The sequence below is a fragment of the Xenopus laevis genome, chromosome 3L, assembly GCF_017654675.1.
Source record: "Xenopus laevis strain J_2021 chromosome 3L, Xenopus_laevis_v10.1, whole genome shotgun sequence".
NCBI classification, from domain to species: Eukaryota; Metazoa; Chordata; class Amphibia; order Anura; family Pipidae; genus Xenopus; species Xenopus laevis.
In genome coordinates, this window is record NC_054375.1 from 144,094,384 (window position 1) to 144,117,498 (window position 23,115).

General features: G+C 42.0%; 1 protein-coding gene across 2 annotated transcripts; it reads right to left on the reverse strand.

The window, feature by feature from the left end:
- Positions 1–1,489: 1,489 nt before the first annotated feature.
- On the reverse strand, positions 1,490–17,976 carry gipc1.L (GIPC PDZ domain containing family member 1 L homeolog). 2 transcript variants are annotated; one of them, XM_018250814.2, is made up of 7 exons: positions 17,732–17,976; positions 15,121–15,444; positions 11,697–11,882; positions 10,473–10,653; positions 8,741–8,850; positions 7,148–7,229; positions 1,490–4,311 (listed from the first exon to the last, which is right to left on the reverse strand). In XM_018250814.2, the coding sequence occupies exons 2-7, from the start codon at positions 15,403–15,405 to the stop codon at positions 4,160–4,162; spliced, it is 996 nt and encodes a 331-aa protein (XP_018106303.1). In that variant the 5' UTR covers positions 15,406–15,444; positions 17,732–17,976; the 3' UTR covers positions 1,490–4,159.
- Between the last annotated feature and the right edge of the window lie 5,139 nt (positions 17,977–23,115).

The following is a 23,115-nucleotide window of genomic DNA, read 5'->3' on the forward strand; positions in this document are numbered from 1 at the left end:
CTATAACCCCTTGTACCCCAGCTTGAGCTGAACATTGATTTCTCCTGATTAAAGCAATAGGCAAAAACATGATTTTGTAGAAATTTCTTGAGCTACAAATGGACAAACAGGGAAATTGAAGCGACTCCATATTTGGTGCTTGCGAGGTAGATAATTAGATTTTAAAAAAAAAGGTACCACAAGGGGTGGGTTTGCTTTCTGCTAATCTAGGAACAAACATGGAGGAGCTTCCATTTCCATATTTGCCCTGTTTAGCTCAAGAAATAATGATAAAAAAGGAGTAAAAGAATAAGCAAAAAGAATGTTCAGCACAAGCCCTATTTTTTGTTCTCATGCTGAATACTGCCCCTTTAAATTACACATCATAACATTAGGCTTGCCACTAGTGATGTGCAGGTAGGTCCGATACCCACGGGACATGCAGGTTCGGTCTGACCCCGCATCTCCATCTGAAAAGTTGTTTAGAATTGGCCATTCTGTTCTAGTACTTTTGAGCACAGTATTTCTTGGATTTGAGCGCACCCTCCTTTTTCTCAACAAGATAAAATTATGTCAAAATGGTTGTTTGTTGCCTTCTTACTTATTCTTTCATATTGCAGTTTCAGCCTTGCATAAGCTGCCATTGTCTTAAAGGAGAACTAAAGCTACAAATGTTGTACATAATGTTTTGTGCTTCTGTACCAGCCCAAGGCAACCACAGCCCTTTAGCAGTAAAGATCTGTGTCTCCAAAGATGCCCCAGTAGCTCCCCATCTTCTTTTCTGCTGATTCACTGCACATGCTCTGTGCTGCTGTCACTTACTGAGCTTAGGGACCCACTCACAATATACAGTACACATAGAATAGAAATGTCACAATATAAGGCTGATTAGTAATTAATACTGATAATTACTACATGGCAGCACAGAAACCAGTGCAATTAGCATCAGAATTTAATAATCAGCAAACCTGTAGCATCAGCTTATATTACAGGGGAAGCTCATTTTCTGCTGGATAATTAGTGACGACCCCTAAGCTTAGCTTCTCAACAGCCAATCAGAGCCCACTGAGCATGTGAGTGTCACAGACACTTTCCAAGATGGTGACCCCCTGTGACAAGTTTGAAGTCCTGGATCATTGCTGCTATTGACAAGCTCAAACTTTAGCCTCGTGCAATAAGTTCACTATATAAAGAATTTTTAGGCATATTCATTTTTAGGGTTTAGTTCTCCTTTAAGGAATTAACCTTCTATTCTAATTCATGTGTCTTGTAATGTCCATAAAAGCAGAAAGAAGCACCAAGTAGAAGTTTCCCCCAGTACTAAGCAGAAATGTGCAGCAAAGAGCAAGAATCATGCAAATAACACGTGGGTTAAAGTGCCGCACACTAGTGGAGGAGAGGGCACCCATGTGTTGTACATAATGTAGGTGTCAGCACCCTGGACAATGGCAGAATGATGCCGAGGAATAACTGTACATTCCTGGATCTGATAAAAATCACACAACCGGAGTCAATAAGTATAAAATATTTTAATAAACTCAATATTTTCTCTTACAGTCATAAAATGGGCAAAACCGCGTTAAATTAAAAAAAAACAAGACAAAAAGAGAAGCGAGTCCATTAAGAGAAAAGCAGTAGTAGAGGACTCCCGTACGTTATTAGTGTCAGTCACTTTTGTGAGATGAGAAGTTACAGATGTACATGGGACTGATCATCACTGGGACTCTCTCCATCACATGCTGAACTACATTTCCCACAATCCCATGCTCAGGATCACCTGGAGAAAGGCTCAGGTAGACGATCTCTGTGCTAACGCAACACATACCTTACGCCTATAAGGAGGAGGCGGGGCATCAACCTGTGAGAGTTGAACTACAGCTCCCATCATGCCTCAGTAACAGCTGGAGAGCAATACAAGTTAAAGATACTAAAACTGGGGACAATGTTACTCTGTATTTACTCCAAAACCTCCATTTAGATTAACCTGGCATCATCTCAAATTAGGATAAGGTGTTAAATGGGGTGATCCACCTTTAAGTATGTTATTGAATGACTAATTCTAAGTAACTTTTGAATTGGTTGTCATTATTTATTTATCGTTTTTTTAAATTATTCTGACTCTTTCCAGGTTTCAAATGGGGGTCACTGACCCCATCTAAAAAACAAACGCTCTGTCAGGCTACAAATGTATTGTTATTGCTACTTTTTATTACTCCTCTTTCTATTTAGACGTTTACCAGTCTCTTATTCAAATCAATGCATGGTTGCTAGGTTCACTTGGACCCCTAGCAACCAGATTGCTGAAACTGGAGAGCTGCTGAATAAAAAGCTAAATATCTCAAAAACCACAAATAATGAAAACCAATTGCAAATTGTCTCAGAATATCACTCTCTACTACTGTTAAATCAAATGTGAACAACCCCTATTAGATATATCTAATCTGTGCTACTTTCAATGCTGGTGAACTACAACTCTCAGCGATGCTGAACTGGGTCTGTGCTGGAGGTTGCAAGCTGGAAATCTAATTCTATGAGACTTCATTGTATCTCACACACCTGATCAGGTTATCTTGGTCCACAAAATCCAAGGAGGAATGTAACAATGACATGGCTGGAGTGTAGTGTTAGTTACGTTAATGATGAAACGTTGTCCTGCCCAAGTCTAGGCCTGACGCAGCTCTGTAACAGTCCTCGCTATGAGGAAAAATGGGGACGGAGAGCTAACAGTCTATCTAAGAAACTATGGCTTCCACCTCACGGGCTTGGACAGTGGTTAAAGGGATTCTGTCATGATTTTTATTAGGGATGCACAGAATCCACTATTTTGGCTTCGGCCGAACCCCCGAATCGCTAAATATTCGGCCAAATATCGAACCGAATCCTAATTTGCATATGGAAAGTGAAAACATTTTTAACTTCCTTGTTTTGTGACAAAAAGTAACGTGGTTTCGCTCCCCATCCCTAATTTGCATATGCAAATTAGGATTCAGATTTGGTTCACCCGGGCAGAAGGATTCGGCCAAATTTGAATCTTGCTGAAAAAGGCCGAATCCTGTCCGAATTCCGAACCGAATCCTGGATTCAGTGCATCCCTAATTTTAATCGTGCTTTGTTTCTAAATGACACTATTTACACTGCAAATAATTCACTCTACAATATAAAATTTTATTGCTGAACCAGCAAGTCATTTTGCCTGGTCATGTGCTTTCAGAAAGAGCCAGCACTTTAGGATGGAACTGCTTTCTGGCAGGCTTTTGTTTCTCCTACTCAATGTAACTGAATGTGTCTAAGTGGGACCTGGATTTTACTATTGAGTGCTGTTCTTAGATCTACCAGGCAGTTGTTATCTTGTGTTAGGGAGCTGTTATTTGGTTACCTTCCCATTGTTCTGTTGGGTGATATCCAACAGTACTGCAGTACAGCAGTAAAAAGTAGGGATGCACCGTATCCAGTTCGGCCTTTTTCAGCAGGATCCAGATTCAGGTAAATCCTTGTGCATGGCCCAACCGAATCCGAATTTGCATATGTAAATTAGGTTTGGGAAGGGAAATCACGTGACTTTTTGTCACAAAACAAGGAAGAAAAAACATTTCCCCCCCACACCTTTTCCTTTCCTGCCCCTAATTTGCATATGCAAATTAGGATTCCAATTCGGTTTGGTATTCGTCTGAATCTTTCACTGAGGATTCGGGGGATCGGCCGAATCCCAAAAAGTGGATTTGGTGCATCTCTAGTAAAAAGTGACTGAAGTTTATCAGAGCACAAATCACATGACTGGGGGCAGCTGGGAAACTGACAATATGTCTAGCCCCATGTAAGATTTCAAAATTGAATATAAAAAAAATCTGTTTGTGCTTTTGAAAATGGGATTTCAGTGCAGAATTCTACTGGAGCAGCACTATAAACTGATGTGTTTTCCCCATGACAGAATCCCTTTAAAGACCAGTAGAATTGTTTAGCAAGAGTCGCATCAGGTCCAAGTTCCCGTCAGCTGGGAATAGTCTACTATACGTATAATGGCAGGTGTATGTAACAGTCTCTCCACTCTTTATACAATGGCAGTGTCTCTTAAAATCAGTCAGCCAATGAACCTCGGTCTTTTCACGCTGGAGCGTTCCATGATGTTGCAGAAGGGGCCGAGGCAGCAGCAAATGTTTCTCTTTAAAGGGAATGTCGCGGGTTAATAGCGGCCAGCCTTGGCATCTCCTATCGCCCCCCAAACGTCGAAAACAAACTCGTCTGGGAAGGCAAAGTCTCCTAGTGCTCGGTCCAAAGCCTGAGAAAAATCATCGGGATTCTGTTTATCCATACCCAGTTCCACCATAGTGCCAGCTGCAAGAGTGGACAAGACTATTAGAGACAGACATTAAGATGCTACAATAACTGAAGCTGCTCAATACACTAATAAAGAACAAGTAAAGGAACACCAACAAATGAATGTGTATTAAAGGGGTTGTTGAGTTAAAGGGATACTGTCATCGGAAAATGTTTTGGTTTTTTTTCAAAACACATCAGTTAATAGTGCTGCTCCAGCAGAATTCTGCACTGAAATCCATTTCTCAAAAGAGCAAACAGATTTTTTTATATTCAATTTTGAAATCTGACATGGGGCTAGACATATTGTCAATTCCCCAGCTGCCCCTGGTCATGTGACTTGTGCCTGCACTTTAGGAGAGAAATGCTTTCTGGCAGGTTGCTGTTATTTCTCCTACTTAATTAACTGAATGTGTCTCAGTGGGACTTGGCTTTTACTATTGTTTTTAGCTCTACCAGGCAGCTGTTATCTTGTGTTAGGGAGCTGGTTACCTTCCCATTGTTCTGTTGTTTGCCTGCTGGGGAGGAAAGGGAGGGTGATATCACTCCAACTTGCAGTACAGCAGTAAAGAGTGATTGAAGTTTATCAGAGCACAAGTCACATGACTTGGGGCAGCTGGGAAATTGACAATATGTCTAGCCCCATGTCAGATTTCAAAATTGAATATAAAAAAATCTGTTTGCTCTTTTGAATGATGGATTTTAGTGCAGAATTCTGCTGGAGCAGCACTATTAACGGATGCTTTTTAAAAAAAACATGTTCTCCCATGACAGTATCCCTTTAACTTTTAGTATGATGTAAGGTTCAAGCCTGATATTTCTCAGAACCAAGGGCCGTGGACTTTAAGGGATTGTTCACCTTTAATTTATTCCTTAGTATGGTGTAGAGAGAGTGACATTCTAAGACCATTTGCATTGGTTTTTATTTTTCATTATATGTTTTTTGAGTTATTTAGCTTTTTATTCAACAGCTCTCCAGTTTGCAATTTCAGTTATCTGGTTGCTAGGGTACAAATGACCCTAGCAACCATGAATTGATTTAAACAACAGACTGGGATATGAATAGGAGAGGCCTGAATAGAAAAATGAGTGAGGATGCACCGAAGCCAGGATTTAGCCTCTCTCAGCAGGATTCTTCTTCGGCTGAATCCTTCTGCCCGGCCCAACCAAATCCAAATTGGCCGGAGGGGGGAAATCGCGTGACTTTTTGTCACAAAACAAGGAAGTAAAAAATGTTTTCCCCTTTCCAATCCTAATTTGTAAATGCAAATTAGGATTTGGTTCGGTATTCGGCCGAATCTTTTGCGAAGGATTCGGGGGTACGGCCGAATCCAAAAAAAGTTGACTTGGTGCATCCCTAAAAATGAGTAATAAAAAGCAGCAATAACAATTAATGTGTAGCCTTACAGAGCATTTGTTTTTAGATGGGGCCAGTGACCCTTTGAAAGCTGGAAAGAGTCAGCAGAAAAAGGTTAATTCAAAACTATAAAAAATAAACAATGAAGACCAATTGAAAAGTTTCCTAGATTTGACCATTGTATAACATACTAAAAGTTAAAGGTGAACCATCCCTTTAAAGTAATGACAATATCATGAAGTGTTGCCCTGCACTGGTAAAACTAGTGTGTTTGCTTCAGAAACACTAGTATAGTTTATATAAACAAGCTTCTGTGTAGCCATGGGGGCAGCCATTCAAGCACAGGATACACAGTAGATAACAGATAAGTACTACTATAGTTTATATAAACAAGCTGCTGTGTAGCAATGGGGGCAGTCATTCAAGCACAGGATACACAGTAGATAACAGATAAGTACTACTATAGTTTATATAAACAAGCTGCTGTGTAGCCATGGGGGCAGCCATTCAAGCACAGGATACACAGTAGATAACAGAAAAGCTCTGTAGTATACAATGGAATTCTTCAGAACTTATCTGTTATCTACTGTGTATCCTGTGCTTGAATGGCTGCCCCCATGGCTACACAGCAGCTTGTTTATATAACTATAGTAGTACTTATCTGTTATCTACTGTGTATCCTGTGCTTGAATGGCTGCCCCCATGGCTACACAGCAGCTTGTTTATATAAACTATAGTAGTACTTATCTGTTATCTACTGTGTATCCTGTGCTTGAATGGCTGCCCCCATGGCTACACGGCAGCTTGTTTATATAAACTATAGTAGTACTTATCTGTTATCTACTGTGTATCCTGTGCTTGAATGGCTGCCCCCATGGCTACACAGCAGCTTGTTTATATAAACTATAGTAGTACTTATCTGTTATCTACTGTGTATCCTGTGCTTGAATGGCTGCCCCCATGGCTACACGGCAGCTTGTTTATATAAACTATAGTAGTACTTATCTGTTATCTACTGTGTATCCTGTGCTTGAATAGCTGCCCCCATGGCTACACAGCAGCTTTTTTATATGAACTATATATTTTTTTTATTAATGCAGAGCTACAGTACTTTATATTGCCATTCCTTTAAAACACTTATTTGTGCTGTTACTGTTCCTTTAAAGGCACCTGCACATCTCTATGATTGGATGTCAGTAAAACCTCTATAAAGGCGTCTCCGTGGGCTTCTGAATTGTATCTCCCAGCATCCTCAGGCAGACCAAGGCTCTCCAATATGTGCCTAAGTATATGTACGGTATATAACAAAAGATAACTAAAAGTGCGGGTCTAGTAGCTCTACACAGTTGATTTCTAACACAGTGAGCAGATACTTCTCATAGAATCTAGGACAGGCTGATAAACATTACTTGGATCAGTATCTCTGAGCAGAAATGTAATAGGGTTATTTATTATGTGCATTTCCCAGCGACTAAAGGACAAGCACAGATACATTACCCAGTTCGTTGTCTCTGATTCCCATGTAACTTTCCAGCAGATCATCCACTTTCTGCACAGCTTTCTCTTCAATAACAGACACCTGCAAGGAAAAGACAAAAGTAAAACACATGCGATGCCATAATTCACCTATTTCCTACACCAATAAGCTTAAAGGATAAGTAAGCCTTTAAAATTAGCGAATGTAAAATTGATGAGGGGGATATTCTAACCACTTTTGCAATGTACACTCATTATTTATTATTTGTTAATTCCAAGTTATTAAAGGAGACATGTACTGTTACAATGAATGAATTTAGTTACAACAGCGCCACCTGCTGGTCAGTTTCCCACCAGTCTGACCACCAAGTAGTCAAGGAAGTTGTCAGGAGAAAGAAAGAGGCTGCTTTGATGTTCTTCTGTTTAGAAAAGATTTGAGAAAGGTTTCCTCCTGACAACTTCCTTGACTACTAGGTGGTCAGAATGGTCAGAAAAAGACCAGCAGGTGGCGCTGTTGTAACTAAATTCATTCATAGTAACAGTACATGTATCCTTTATTATCTTGGAATTAAAAAATAATAAATAATGAATGTACATTGTAAAAGTGCTTAGAATAGCACCATCAACAATTTTACATTCACTTATTTTAAAGATTTACTTATCCTTTAAGCTTAGGGGTTGTTGCTAATTATCCAGCAGAAAATGAGGTTCGTCTGTAATATAAACAAATGCTACAGGTTTGCTGGTTATTAAATTCTGATGCTAATTGCACTGGTTTCTGTGCTGCCATGTAGTAAGTATCTGTATTAATTACTAATCAGCCTTATATTGTGACATTTCTATTCTATGTGTACTGTATATTGTGAGTGGGTCCCTAAGCTCAGTAAGTGACAGCAGCACAGAGCATGTGCAGTGAATCAGCAGAAAAGAAGATGGGGAGCTACTGGGGCATCTTTGGAGACACAGATCTTTACTGCTAAAGGGCTGTGGTTGCCTTGGGCTGGTACAGAAGCACAAAACATCATGTACAACATTTCTAGCTACTTCTTTAGTTAGGCTTTAGTTCTCCTTTAAACAAATTGTTTGGGATAAAAATATAAACTGGGTAAAATGTATCTAATATAGTTAGTTAGCCAAAAATGTAATGTATAAAGGCTGGAGTGATTGGATGTCTAACATAATAGCCAGAACACTACTTCCTGCTTTTCAGCTCTCTTGGTTTCCACGGATTGTAACCAGGCAGTAACCAATCACAGACTTGAGGGGGGGGGTACATGCGTCATAACTGTTACTTTTGAATCTGAGCTGCTGCTAAGGATCAATTGCAAACTCACTGAACAGTTATGTTCCATTCTCCCCCCCCCCTCAAGTCTCTGGTTGGTTACTGCCTGGTAACCAATCAGAGGAAACCAAGAGAGCTGAAAAGCAGGAAGTAGTGTTCTGGCTATTATGTTACACATCAAATCACTCCAGCCTTTATACATTACATTTTTGGCTAACTAACTATATTAGATACATTTCTTATTTTGCACAGCCTATTTACCTAGTTTTTATTTTTATACTGAACAAAAAAAGTTCAGTGCCTGAAAGTAATAGACAGTTACAATTTCTTACCAGTTGCTCCACAGTAGGGGGACCCTTAGACCGGAGGCGCAGTGTTCCTCTGCCAGATGGAGATGCCCCAGAACCGACGCCAGAAAAGCCGGAACGTGGGGCAATCATTTCTGAGGAGAGAAAGCAACTTCAGAGTCTGGTGTGTGTATCACAGAGAAGACATGGCTGAAGCAGCAGTAAGTTTCTGGAAGACTTTAAAGGAATTGTTCAGTGTAAAAAGAAAAACTGGGTAAATAAATAGGCTGTGCAAAATAAAAAAATGTTTCTTATATAGTTAGTTAGCCAAAAATGTGTGTGTATACACTACTTCCTGCTTTTCAGCTCTCTAACTCTGAGCTAGTCAGCGACTTGAGGGGGGCACATGGGTCATATCTGTTGCTTTTGAATCTGAGCTGAATGCTAAGGATCAATTACAAACTCACTGAACAGTTATGTCCCATGTGGCCCCCCTTCAAGTCACTGACTAACTCCAAGTTAAAGAGCTGAAAGCAGGAAGTAGTGTTCTGGCTATTATGTAACACATCGAGTCACTCCAGCCTTTACACATTACATTTTGGCTAACTAACTATATTAGAAACATTTATTTTGCACAGCCTGTCTATTTACCCAGTTTTTATTTTTACACTGAACTGTTCCTTTAACAGCTTCATCCAAAAGCATTCCTCCTCAGGCAACAGTCTATGCACCACTCTAATGGGATTTACTATTGCTTTGTGTCGTTTACCGGAACTTGCATTGTATCTGGGTTTATTTCATTGTAAGAGCTTCTGTTCTCATGAAATGCAAAAATTAACATAGGGGGACATTTGCAGAGGGTTTTTGCCTTCACCAAAAACTTGAAAACTTTCAACTTGCCTATTTTTTAATGCACTTACAAGCATTCTTAAATAAAGAACACAAACAGATTGCATCTGGATTTTGCATTCTAATACTCACTGTCCCCCTGGTGTCTATAAAGCTGTGGTGCATTTAAAAATGAGAACCCTAAAGGGATACTGTCATGGGAATTTTTTTTTCAGAACACATCAGTTAATAGTGCTTCTCCAGCAGAATTCTGCACTGAAATCCATTTTTCAAAAGAGCTAACTGATTTTTTTATATTTAATTTTGAAATCTGACATGGGGGTAGACATATTGTCAGTTTCCCAAGTGCCCTCAGTCGTGTGACTTGTGCTCTGATAAACTTTCACTCTTTTACGGCTGTACTGCAAATTTGAATGAGATCACTATTTTGGATTCGGCCAAACCCCCAAATTCTTTGCGAAAGATTTGGCTGAATACCAAACCGAATTTGCATATGCAAATTAGGGGTGGGAAGGGGAAACCATTTTTTAAGTCCTTGTTTCTTGACAAAAAGTCAAGCGATTTCCCTACCGGCCCTAATTTGCATATGCAAATTAGGATTCAGATTTGGTTCAGCCGGGCAGAAGGATTCGGCCGAATCCGAATCCTGCTGGAAAAAGGCTGCATCCTGGCAGAATCCCGAACCGAATCCTGGACTCGGTGCAACCCTAGTACCTAATACTTGATCCAAACAAAGATATAATTAATCCTTATTGGAAGCAAAACCAGCCTATTGAGTTTAATTAATGTTTACATGACTTAGTAGACTTAAGGTATGAAGATTCAAATTAAGGAAAGACCAGTTATACAGAAAACCCCAGGTGCCTGGATAACAGGTTTCATAAAACCCGTATCATAAAACACCCAAATCAGACTTTAATGTACGTACCAAAGGCCTTCAGGGGCTCACATAATTTCAATGTGAACTTGCGCCCACGGGGCAATTCTTTCAGTATTCTGGCAACCTCAAAGTGACGGCTGCCAATCAAATTCTTCCCGTTGATAGCCTCGATCATATCTCCGACTCCAATTAACTGCGTGCGGTGAATGATACTGCCCTCCTTAATGCGCTGGTGAGAAAGGGAGAGAGGGGGTCACTTCTGGAACAGAAGGAAAGGAGCAAATGCAATGATGGAACCGGAATGATCTACGGAGATCTACCTTGAGTCTTTTGGGCAGGACTTCTTTGTATGTGTATTAAACGAACAGTAATATCAAAAACTAAAAGTGTTGTTTTAAAGTAATAAAAATATAGCGCAGTGTTGCCCTGTACTGGTAAAACCGGAGAGTTTGTTTCAGAAACACTACTATAGTTTATATAAATAAGCTGCTGTGTAGCAATGGGGGCAGCCATTCAAAGGAGAAAAGGCTCAGGTTACACAGCAGATAAGCTCTGTAGAAAATAATGGTGTTATCTGTTATCCACTATTTAATCTGGGATCTGAGATAATCAGATCTGTAAACACAAGCTAGGGGAGGAAATGTATGAAAGAGTAATAGGAAGAGCACTCGCTCCATCTGCCCTAAATATTGGTTCACCTTTAAGGTAACTTTTAGTCAGTTATAGAATGGCCAGTTTTAAACAACTTTTCAACTGGTCTTCACTGTTTATTTTTTATATATATTTTTTAATTATTTTTTTTTGATTCTTTCCTGGTTTCAAATGGGGGTCACTGACCCCATCTAAAAAACAAATGCGCTGTAAGGCTACAAATGTATGGTTCTCACTAATTTGTATTACTCATCTTTATATTTAGACCCTCCCCTATTCCGATTCCAGTCTCTCAATCAAATCAGTGCATGGTTGCTAGGGGAATTTGAACTCTAGCAACCAGATTGCTGAAATTGCAAACTGGAGAGCTGCAGAATAAAAAGCAAAATATCTCAAAAACCACAAATTACAAAAAAAGGAAAACCAATTGCAAATTTATTAGAATATCAGTCTCTACATCATACTAAAAGTTAATTTAAGACCCTCCCTTTATTATGAATTAAATAAATGGTACAATTAAAGATACACAAATCACACTACATGTCATTTACAGGTATGTACACATCCCAACAGTGTAGATGACAAATAAAACAAGGACAAAATAAACACAGGACAGCCTACCTTGATGAAGGGAAAGCCTGCTCCATTATCTGTGATTGTCAGCCCAAGAGAGTCCTCGGACTTATAGACTTCCAGCTCCTTCTTCTGTCCCCGCACATGAGCAAAGATAAAATCCTCCAGACCAATCTGTCCTCCCAGCAGCTTATCCATGTCCAGCCGGTGAGTGTTCAGAGTGCAGAACATCACCTGGGAGAAGAAAAAGAGGTGGGTTAAAGGGTAAATTTAACTTAACATTAAAGGGCAGATTTTTTCAAGGGTGGAATTGAAAATCTGAATTCGAAATTCAAATTTTCAAATGTGTTTATGGTCAAAACTGCCAAATTCGACTAATTCGATTTAAAAAAAAAAAAAATGTAATTTGATTTTCGAAATTCATCATACTCTGGCTCTTTAAGAACTGAAATTGAGTTTTTAAAATTAGAAGCGAATTCGATTCGAGTTTTCGGAACGATTTAATTCAGCAGGGTTTATAAAAATTAGATTTTATTAATAAATTTATAATTAGTGGGAGATTAGGGGAGTTTTTAAAAACTCACATGCATTCGAAATTCGACCTTTGATAAAGGTAAAGTTTCGGTCAGTTGTAACACTTTACCGTTGGTGCTTTTTTTATGATTGCTTGCCTATTTATTCCGCCTAGTTCCATCTTACAGTACAGGTACGAGATCTGTTATACAGAAACCCAACATCCAGAAAGCTCCAAATTACCAAAAGGCCCTCTCCCATAGACTCCATTTTATCCAAAAAATTCAGTTTTAGCAATGATTTCCCTTTTCTCTGTAATAATAAAACAGTACCTTGTACTTGATCCCAACTAATCCTATATAATAAAGTTCAAGTGTCTCTGCGTCCAGTCCCTGTGTCCGTGGGATTGCGCTACTGCGCCCCACGGACCGTCTCTTACTGCGCATGTGCCCCACGGATACAGGGACTGAGATATGTGCCAGGCGGTTCCCCTGCTATGTGCACGTGTGTATAATGCAAGTTATATGTTGCTGTAATATGTTCCAGCGTGTGCGCAAGCGTGCACTCGCGCACATGTGTCACAGCGCGAGTACTCAAGCTGCCCCAACCCCCCCTTAACTCATTTGCTCACCAGCACTGTAGTATATTCTCTCCCAGGCCAGCGAAAGCGAGTGCAGCCAGGATTCACCGCACTGCAGTATGGCAGCTCCCTATCTGACGCTCGCTCCCCCCCCATGTGAAGGAAGCCGGCCGTGACATCATCATCAGGCGCACAGCAAACACATGATGAGCACAACTACGGAGCGGAGCACAGCACGCAGCGTCAGGAAGCATCTTTGCGAATTGGGTACTAGCCGACACTGCACTGAAGGTTTCACACGAATGGGGAGCAGCAGCGCGGAGTATAAATAGAGGCAGAGCCCGCAGGCTGGGAGATCAGAGTGAGATACAATCCAGGCTGAGGGTTTAGGATCTAGCCAAGCCTCACACACACAGCACTCGCCTTTACACTGGCGATAGCAACATCCGCATCACTAGCCCTATCCGGATACAACGTCTGAACATGCCTGCAGATAGCATGGAGAAGCCTACAGCCTCCCCCATTGCAGGGGCACCGGCCAACTCAGCGCAGACTCCGGATAAACCCAAGAGTGCCAGCGAGCACAGAAAGGTAAATGTCGCTCTGTGGTGATGACCTGTTCATCCTGAACCTGCCCACCAGGAATATTGCCAACTGGCGCTAAGTGAGTGAGTCGCTCAATTGTCTCTCCTCTCTGTTTTACAGTCATCCAAACCCATCATGGAAAAGCACAGGAGAGCGCGGATCAACGAGAGCCTGGGGCAGCTCAAGACCCTCATCCTGGATGCGCTCAAAAAAGATGTGTTCCTCTCTGGATCATATACCCCTCATATATCCTATATAATAAAGTTGAAGTGTCTCTGCGTCCAGTCCCTGTGTCCGTGGGATTGCGCTACTGCGCATGTGCCCCACGGACCGTCTCTGGCGAATGTTTGACTACATATGTTCTAGCGCCCGTTAATTTAACGGGCTTAATGTCTAGTACATAAATAATCTTAAAGCACTGCATAACTTGTCGTTGCTATATAAATAAATGATGATGATAATCCTTATTGGAAGTAAACCAAGCCCATTGGGTTCGTTTCATTTTTACATGAATTTCTAGAAGATCCATTCTCCGGAAAACCCCAGGTCCCAAGCATTCTGGATAACAGGTCTCATACCTGCACTGGGTTGTTCACCTTTAAGTTAAATTTAGCATGTTATAGAATGATCATTCCGAAGCAACATTTCAATTGGTCTTCATTATTTATTTTCTTGCTTTTTTAAATTATTTTCCTTCTTCTTCTAACTCTTTCCATCTTTCTGATGGGGCTCTATAAGGCTGCACATTTATTGTTATTACTACTTTTTATTATTCATCTTTCTATTCAGGTCTCTCCTATTTATATTCCTGTCTCTTATTCAAATTGATACGTGGTTGCTAGGGTAATATGCCCTTTGCAAAGTACAGGGTTTGTGGGAACCATGTGCAAAAGGGGAGTGTGAATTACAGCGATTGTTTTAAAGGAGTGGTTCACCTTTGAGTTAACTTTTAGTATGATGTAGAGAGTGATATTCTAAGACAATTTGCAATTGGTCTTAATTTTTTATTATTTGTGGTTTTTGAGTTATTTAGCTTTTTATTCAGCAGCTCTCTAGTTTGCAATTTCAGCCATCTGGTTGCTAGGGTCCAAATTCCCCTTGCCACCATGTACTGATTTAAATAAAAGACTGGAATATGAATAGGAGAGGCCTGAATAGAAAGATGAGCAATAAAAAGTAGCAATAACAATATATTTGTAGTCTTACAGAGCATTTGTTTTTTAGATGGGGGTCAGTGACCTCCATTTGAAAGCTGAAAAAAGTCAGAAGAAGACAAAAAAAACCTTGAAAAAGGTCACAGACAACGATTGATATACAGACACACACACACACAGTACCTGGGTACATCGAACACACACACACATAGTACCTGGTTAGGTGGGATACACACACACAAAGAGAACCTGGGTGGGTAGGAGCACATAATATCTGCTGAAGGCATTAACCACCTCTTGTGATCCTTACATAAACTCTGACACATAATAGAACACTCAATTTTAATTTCACACACTTGTTACAGGCTCCACCTGCTTATTAATCATTCTATTTGAGCTTGCCAAATAATAGTCACTCTATGAAAAGAACACACACCTAGATATGAAAAGCCCCTCCCATTAGCTTGGCTTGACTCAAAAAAAAAAAAAAAGAAAAAAAAAAAGAAACAATGTGAGATTGCTTATGCACTATGGCACAAAGCTGACTGTCTTCTTGTAATGCTGCTGAGACGGATGCATTTGTCAAAGTGGACAACTAATTGTATTACTGCCGTTCCCCAAGATTCCTCAATTATCTTACCTCCCCAACAGGAATATTGAATGCCTCTGCAATCTTCCCGTACAGTTCCTTCACATTACTGAATCCCTCGATCCTGCCTGTTGGACTCCCGTGTGCCAGCTGAGCATGGAAGACCAGTCTGGGGCGCAGCGCAGGTGCAGGAGGGGGTAATCCAGGAGGAATGGAAGATATAGAACCTCCAGGAATGCTGCTTGTCTGGGAAATACCAAGTGCACTGCGCTCACTCACATCTTCATCCTCCATCAGAGGAGATGCCTTCTTTCTGCGGCCAAGACCAAGAGGCATTGGAACAGTCCAGTATCACTTTCAGGGGGGGGAAATAAGCTGTGGGCACAAAGGAGAATGCAAAGGGTTATCATCATAGCCATTGCTATTTCTGAAATTGTGTGCAAAGGAAAACCAATTTAAAAACCAAGATGAGTGGCAAAAAGGTTCTGCCTTGCTCCACCCTATGGACTTATTTCGAAAGACACTTAGACCCATGGTACAATCTATTAGCATTTACCACTTGGCAGGGGAATACAGCAGGTATAATGGGTATAGTAGGGAGAGATGGTGCCTATAGCAACAATGGGATAATAGTCTCTGTGAAGGGAGTGTGACTGTGGGATAGCAGGTATAGTAGGGAGAGATGGTGCCTATAGCAACAATGGGATAATAGTCTCTGTGAAGGGAGTGTGACTGTGGGATAGCAGGTATAGTAGGGAGAGATGGTGCCTATAGTAACAGTGGATAATAGTCTCTGGGAAGGGAGTGTGACTGTGGGATAGCAGGTATAGTAGGGAGAGATGGTGTCTATAGTAACAGTGGATAATAGTCTCTGGGAAGGGAGTGTGACTGTGGGATAGCAGGTATAGTAGGGAGAGATGGTGCCTATAGTAACAGTGGGATAATAGTCTCTGGGAAGGGAGTGTGACTGTGGGATAGCAGGTATAGTAGGGAGAGATGGTGCCTATAGTAACAGTGGATAATAGTCTCTGGGAAGGGAGTGTGACTGTGGGATAGCAGGTATAGTAGGGAGAGATGGTGCCTATAGTAACAGTGGATAATAGTCTCTGGGAAGGGAGTGTGACTGTGGGATAGCAGGTATAGTAGGGAGAGATGGTGCCTATAGTAACAGTGGGATAATAGTCTCTGGGAAGGGAGTGTGACTGTGGGATAGCAGGTATAGTAGGGAGAGATGGTGCCTATAGTAACAGTGGGATAATAGTCTCTGGGAAGGGAGTGTGACTGTGGGATAGCAGGTATAGTAGGGAGAGATGGTGCCTATAGTAACAGTGGATAATAGTCTCTGGGAAGGGAGTGTGACTGTGGGATAGCAGGTATAGTAGGGAGAGATGGTGCCTATAGTAACAGTGGATAATAGTCTCTGGGAAGGGAGTGTGACTGTGGGATAGCAGGTATAGTAGGGAGAGATGGTGCCTATAGTAACAGTGGGATAATAGTCTCTGGGAAGGGAGTGTGACTGTGGGATAGCAGGTATAGTAGGGAGAGATGGTGCCTATAGTAACAGTGGGATAATAGTCTCTGGGAAGGGAGTGTGACTGTGGGATAGCAGGTATAGTAGGGAGAGATGGTGCCTATAGTAACAGTGGATAATAGTCTCTGGGAAGGGAGTGTGACTGTGGGATAGCAGGTATAGTAGGGAGAGATGGTGTCTATAGTAACAGTGGATAATAGTCTCTGGGAAGGGAGTGTGACTGTGGGATAGCAGGTATAGTAGGGAGAGATGGTGTCTATAGTAACAGTGGATAATAGTCTCTGGGAAGGGAGTGTGACTGTTGGATAGCAGGTATAGTAGGGAGAGATGGTGCCTATAGTAACAGTGGATAATAGTCTCTGGGAAGGGAGTGTGACTGTGGGATAGCAGGTATATTAGGGAGAGATGGTGCCTATAGTAACAGTGGGATAATAGTCTCTGGGAAGGGAGTGTGACTGTGGGATAGCAGGTATAGTAGGGAGAGATGGTGTCTATAGTAACAGTGGGATAATAGTCTCTGGGAAGGGAGTGTGACTGTGGGATAGCAGGTATATTAGGGAGAGATGGTGCCTATAGTAACAGTGGATAATAGTCTCTGGGAAGGGAGTGTGACTGTGGGATAGCAGGTATAGTAGGGAGAGATGGTGCCTATAGTAACAGTGGATAATAGTCTCTGGGAAGGGAGTGTGACTGTGGGATAGCAGGTATATTAGGGAGAGATGGTGCCTATAGTAACAGCAGATAATAGTCTCTGGGAGTAGGAATGACATGATTCCCTGTATATCACACAGTTGCCCAACCTAAAGTACAAGTGTAAGCAGCAAATAACGAGGACTCGCTAGAAGGAACGAGCACTACAGTGAGTCCCAGGCTGTCAGTCTGTGTGTTGCTCAGGGATATAAAGATGGAGGATCAGGGAGATATAAGGCCCAGGGGACATGACTTCAGTACTAGACTATTTGTATCCACTGTACAACAGTAAAGTGAATGGGAGCACAGAGATTGGAGCAGCCTGGGAAACCTATAAACACCTGTACAACAAAACAAACCCACGTCACGACCCTGATGTAACACGTCCAGCTGTCATTAGACTTCATATGCGGCTGAACTACAAGTACCGTCACCCCTCACCTCAGCCTCCCGCTGCAGCAGCTCAGTAGCAGATACACATCCACGGACAGCAAATCTCACACAGACATGTCCGCCTTCCCGTACACTTTCAGCCCTATCGAGATATGCGCCACTCTCTGCGGTGAGTCACTGAGGCTTTCCGGTTTCGCTCACTATTCCCGGTACCGCTTCCGGTTTCAGGGACCCTTCCTTTTTTTTTCCAAACGCGAATGGGCGTGGCCGCTGTGGATATAGGGCAGAATACTAACCAGTCTTCGCACAAATCTCGCGGAGTAGGCGCGACCATTCATTGGCCAATAGTAATCGAGGGCGCGGCCTCGCTGTGGTTTGTTCACAGGAGCGTGTGCCAATAAAGTTGGTTTGATAGCGGAGTGGTCTTACGCAGTACAGTTACCATGGAGATTTGCTGAGCGCGGGAAAAGTGTGTTTTATGCTGTTGGAAAACCCATGACAGTAACAAAAAAGAAAGAATGGGAAAAACTTAAATTAGAGGTGAACAACCCAAAAACTCCACTTGATTGAGTTTTCGAGCGAAACCCACCAAAAAAAACTTGAACGCCATGAAGGGGTTGTTCACCTTTAATTCAACTTTTAGTATGTAATAGAATGGCCTATTCTAAGCAACTTTTCAATTGGTCTTCATTTTTTCTTTTTTTTATAGTTTTTTATAACTATTTGCCTTTTAATTCTTTCAAATGGGGGTCACTGACCCCATTTAAACAACAAATACTCTGTAAGGCTACACATTTATCGTTATTGCTACTTTTTATTACTTATCTTTCTATTCAGGCATCTCCTATTCATATTCCAGTCCCTTATTCAAATTAATGCATGGTTGTTAGGGGAATTTGCAGCCTAGCAACCAGACTGCTGAAATCATACCTCCCAACATTTTGGAAGTAAAAAGAGGGACAAAAAAAAATTTTCCGCATGTAGCGCAGCAATTTTTTGACCACACCCTTTCTGTGGCCACACCCCCTAATTACCATGTTTGTTTGAAAATATTTCTCCTTATCTAAACTGTGTTTTTGTGTCTCAAAATTGTTACAAATTATCTTATTTGCACCTGTTAGCTGTTCTTGGCTCTCTGCTAAAAGCCAATTAAGTGAGAAACTTTGTTTCTTTTTCAGTGCAGAGAAAAGAGGGACTTTCCAGTACAAATGAGGGACTGCGGGTTGAGCTGTCAAAAGAGGGACTGTCCCTCCGAAAAAGGGACAGTTGGGAGGTACGCTGAAATTGCAAACTGGAGAGCTGCTGAATAACTTGGGTAATCATAAATTCAAAATGACCATTTTAAGAACTAAGGGCCGCCCCCTGGGATCCTACGACTCACGGTGCACACAAACAAAGCAAGGGCACACATACATGTTAGGTCACATGAGCCAATAGAGGAAGTTCTGTCTTTTGCTTCCACACTTCTTCCTGTAACAGTTAAAAGTGCATTGTTTTTGGTCAGATGATCTCTGAGAGAGCCCATAGACCATGACTAAATCGCACCTCCCAACATTTGAAAAATGGAACGATGGACAGAAAGCCGTGTGCAGCATGTCAGAAAATGTTTTGATCATGTCCATTTTATGGCCTCACCTCCTAAATACAATGTTCATTTAACAAAATGTGGCAGGTTATGGAAAGTACTTTGATCATATTTCTGGGAGTTTTGGGCCATGTTTTATATAGGGTTGCCATCTGTCTGGTTTTGATCTGGACAGGCAGTTTTTTGAAGGTCTGTCTGGGTCAAAACTACCTGCCCGGTTTTCCAAATTAGTCCAATTGCTAGGGTTGCCACCTGTCTGGTTTTGACCTGGACAGCCTGGTTTTTTGAATTCAATAGATAGGGTTTGTGACGTCAGTGGGTGTGTCTGTGACGTCAGTGGGAGGACCTGTGATGTCAGCGGGCAGGGCTATGATGCGGCGATCAGCGATTGCCCGATCGCAGTGTCAATCAAGGGAATCCCACCCGGTTTTCCTTATTTGGAAAAAAGGGCAGGAAGTATAGACCCGGGCAGCCCCTCAAAATACCAGGCTGTCCGGGTCAAAACCGGACAGATGGCAACCCTAAGTACCCCCGAACTTTTATTGGTGCGGAGTACAAAAGATGAAACTTTCAGAGTATCACTGACGAAGGGCTCGTGATACCTCTGAAATGTTTGATCTTTGTACTCCAATATTTTTCTGCAATTTTGGGTTTTTGAAGGGCTGCCCAGGTCAAAGTTGCCTGCCCGGTTTTCCAATGGGATTGACGTGAAGATCCGCCAATCAGCAATCACCACGTCATAGCCTTGCCCCTGATGCTGTGGCACTCCCCCATCATGGACCCGCCCCCATTACATTGTGGTCCCGTCCCCAACACAACCTGCCCGAAGTTCTACTGCATAGAAGGTGGCAACCCTACCAATCACCGATCACCACGTCATAGCCCCGCCACCAATGTCACATCCGCCCCCGCTACTTAATACCCTGCACCCTCTATGTCACGGTCCCGCCTCCCCACTAGGGTTGCCACCTTTTCCCAAAAAAAATTCCGGCTGGTGGGGGCGGGTACAAAAAGGGGGCGTGGCGTGACGGCAAAGGGGTGGGGTTATGCCAAAAAGGGGCGGGCCACAGCGTGGCCAGGACAAGAACCGAAGGACAAGGTAAGTTTACAGGGGATTGGGGGCTGGCCTAGGGGGTCTTTTTAAGGGTTTAACAAATTTACCGGCAGCTACATTGCCGATAAATTTGTAATACCGGCCCCGGCCTTGGCAGGTGTTTTACCGGCTAGGCCGGTAAAATACCGGCCAGGTGGCAACCCTACTCCCCACCCAGAGTTAGTTGGGAGGAAAGGTTTATAACAATTACCATCCAGATAAGCGGCGGAGTGGGTGATGTAGGTGACACCACGGGGTGAAGCAGTGACACCAGAGGGCGGGTTATGATGTGGCTGCCCATGATTAGCTGAATTACATGTCAGTCAGGGCAGAGTCCTGTCTGGTTTTCAGACTTCTGAAATCCAGACAGGCATTTTGGAACCGGACTGTCTGGTTTTAAGGGGCGGTTCAATTTTAAAGTTCACTTTCAGCATGTTATAGAATGGTTAAGTCTAAGCAATTTTTCAACTGGTCTTCATTTTTTCTTTTTTACAGTTCTTGAGTTATTTGCTTTCTTCTTTTGACTCTTTCCAACTTTCACAAAAGGGTCTCTGACCCCATCTAAAAACCAAATGCCCTGTAAAGCTACACATCAGCTGTTGCTACTTCTTTTACTCATTTAGGGCCTCTCCTATTAACATTCCATTCCTCTTATTAAAATCACTGCATGGTTGCTAGGGTAATGTGAAACCTAGCAAGTAGATTGCTGAAATTGCAAACTGGAGAGCTGCCGAATAAAAAGCTAAATAACTCAAAAACCACAAATAATAAAAAACAACAACCAATTGCAAATTGTCTCAAAATATCGCACTCTACTACTAAAAGTAAAGGTGAACAAACTCTTTAAAAACAGACAGGTGGCAGCCCTACCCATATACCTAGTGCTCAGTGGTGTAACTACAGTGTACCGGGTCCCCTGCAAAAAAAATCTTCAGAGGTATCCCCACCCAACCAGCCCACTTCCCACCCACATTCCACCCACATCCTATCCCGACTCTGCCCACTCCTGCCCGACTTGCTTCCCACTTCCTCGCCAATAAGAGAGAGTGGGTGGGGAGGAGGGTTTTTCTTATTAGCTATAGAGGAAGCAGACCCCAGGCCCCCCTGTTTCCCGGGCAGGAGCGCCATTAGAAATCACAGGGCCATGTACAACAAAATTATCGGGCCCCTGCAGATCAAGCCAGCGAGCCCCACCCCAGATCCCGCCCACTCCACACAACAGTTAAAAGACCACACAGACATCAGTGCTAAAAAAGGTAACCCCCCCTACACACAAATTATAAAAAGCTATTGATGGCCAGGGCCCCCTTATAACTGTGTTGCCAGGGCCCCCCTTGAATTTTTTTTAAAAAATTGCTGGTCAGGGCCCCCCTACAAGTTAAAAAAAAATAATTGGTGACCAAGGCCTCCCTATAAGTTAAAAAAAAAAAAATTGGTGACCAGGGTCCCCCTATAAGTTAAAAAAAAAAAATTGGTGACCAGGGCCCCCCTATAAGTTAAAAAAAAAAATTGGTAACAGGGCCCCCCCTATAAGTTAAAAAAAATAATTGGTGACCAGGGCTCCCCTATAAGTTAAAAAAAATACATTGGCGCCAGGGCCCCCCTAACAAGTTAAAAAAATTGGGACCCCAGAGAATATTTTTTTTAAAAACATTGGTGGCAGGGGCTTTTAGAGTAATAAAATAATATATTGGTGGCCAGGGGATTAAAAAAAAACAAAAAAAACACAAATTGGTATGGAGTAGAATTGAACTCATGGCTTCAGGACTTCAACTTCATATCCTTTCGTGACTTTGGGTCTTTTCGCTGTCAAGGGGGGCCCGGCTCTTTCGAAAGTGCAGCACTGCACTGAAGGGGGGCACGGGACACCTTTACCCCCTGTCCCCCCTGTTGGCGGCCCTGTCCCCGGGCCCCCTGTACTTCCTATATAGTTACACCACCAAATAGCGTGTTAAAAACTCGGACATATTTTACCGACACGTAGTCGAATTCGACCAAACTCAATTCAAGTTTTTTTCCCTGAAAAAAATGTTAATGTCAGGAAGGCCACAAACCACTCCAAATCGGTCGCTGCACCTCTCCCATTGGCTTGTACAGTAATTTGGCAGGTTTTAGGTGGCGAATAGTCGAATTCTTAAAGGGCCAGAGTATGATAAATGTCAAAAATCAAATTAAATTTTTTTTAAAACAAGTTTGGATAATTCCCTAGTCGAATTTAACAGTTTTGACCATAAAGAAAATAGAAAATTCGAATTCTCTCAATAAATCTGCCCCTTACTGTTCTCCAAAATAATTACTTGAATGGAGAGAAAGTAGTCTAATGTAACTGCATTGCTTTATATTCAGATATATATACAATGGATGGAGCTGCAGTTTTGGTGTGACCCGGGTCTTGTATCTGACTGGTATCAAAACACAGAGATCTGGAAAGACCTTCCTAATTGTTTGTCTGTACAATGGTCTATTCAAGTTCAAGTTCATGGAACAGAAAGATGTTTTTGCTACAATAATAGTCATATTTTGATGTTACTCTAAGATGACCTTCGACGAGACTCTGGAAATCTGAAATGGGCAGCACTCCAAACTTTCATTAAAAAGCTTTTATTCTTATCAGCAGGGCAACAGTAACAGCAACGTTTCCAGCCTGTCACGGCTCTTTACCAAGCTCTACAAGCCTGTCCCACATTATCTCCCTACTTCCCAATTGTCCCGTTTTCAGAGGAACAGTCCCTTTTTTGACAGCTTAACCCGCAG

What these genes read in the sequence shown, in the direction of transcription:
- gipc1.L (XM_018250814.2), bottom strand. Translation starts at nt 15,405, where the DNA reads ATGCCTCTTGGTCTTGGCCGCAGAAAGAAGGCATCTCCTCTGATGGAG. An exon ending in TCAATATTCCTGTTGGGGAG is followed by an intron (nt 11,883 to 15,120) that starts GTAAGATAATTG and finishes TTCTTCTCCCAG; the next exon opens with GTGATGTTCTGCACTCTGAA. An exon ending in CAGGCTTTCCCTTCATCAAG is followed by an intron (nt 10,654 to 11,696) that starts GTAGGCTGTCCT and finishes CTTTCTCACCAG; the next exon opens with CGCATTAAGGAGGGCAGTAT.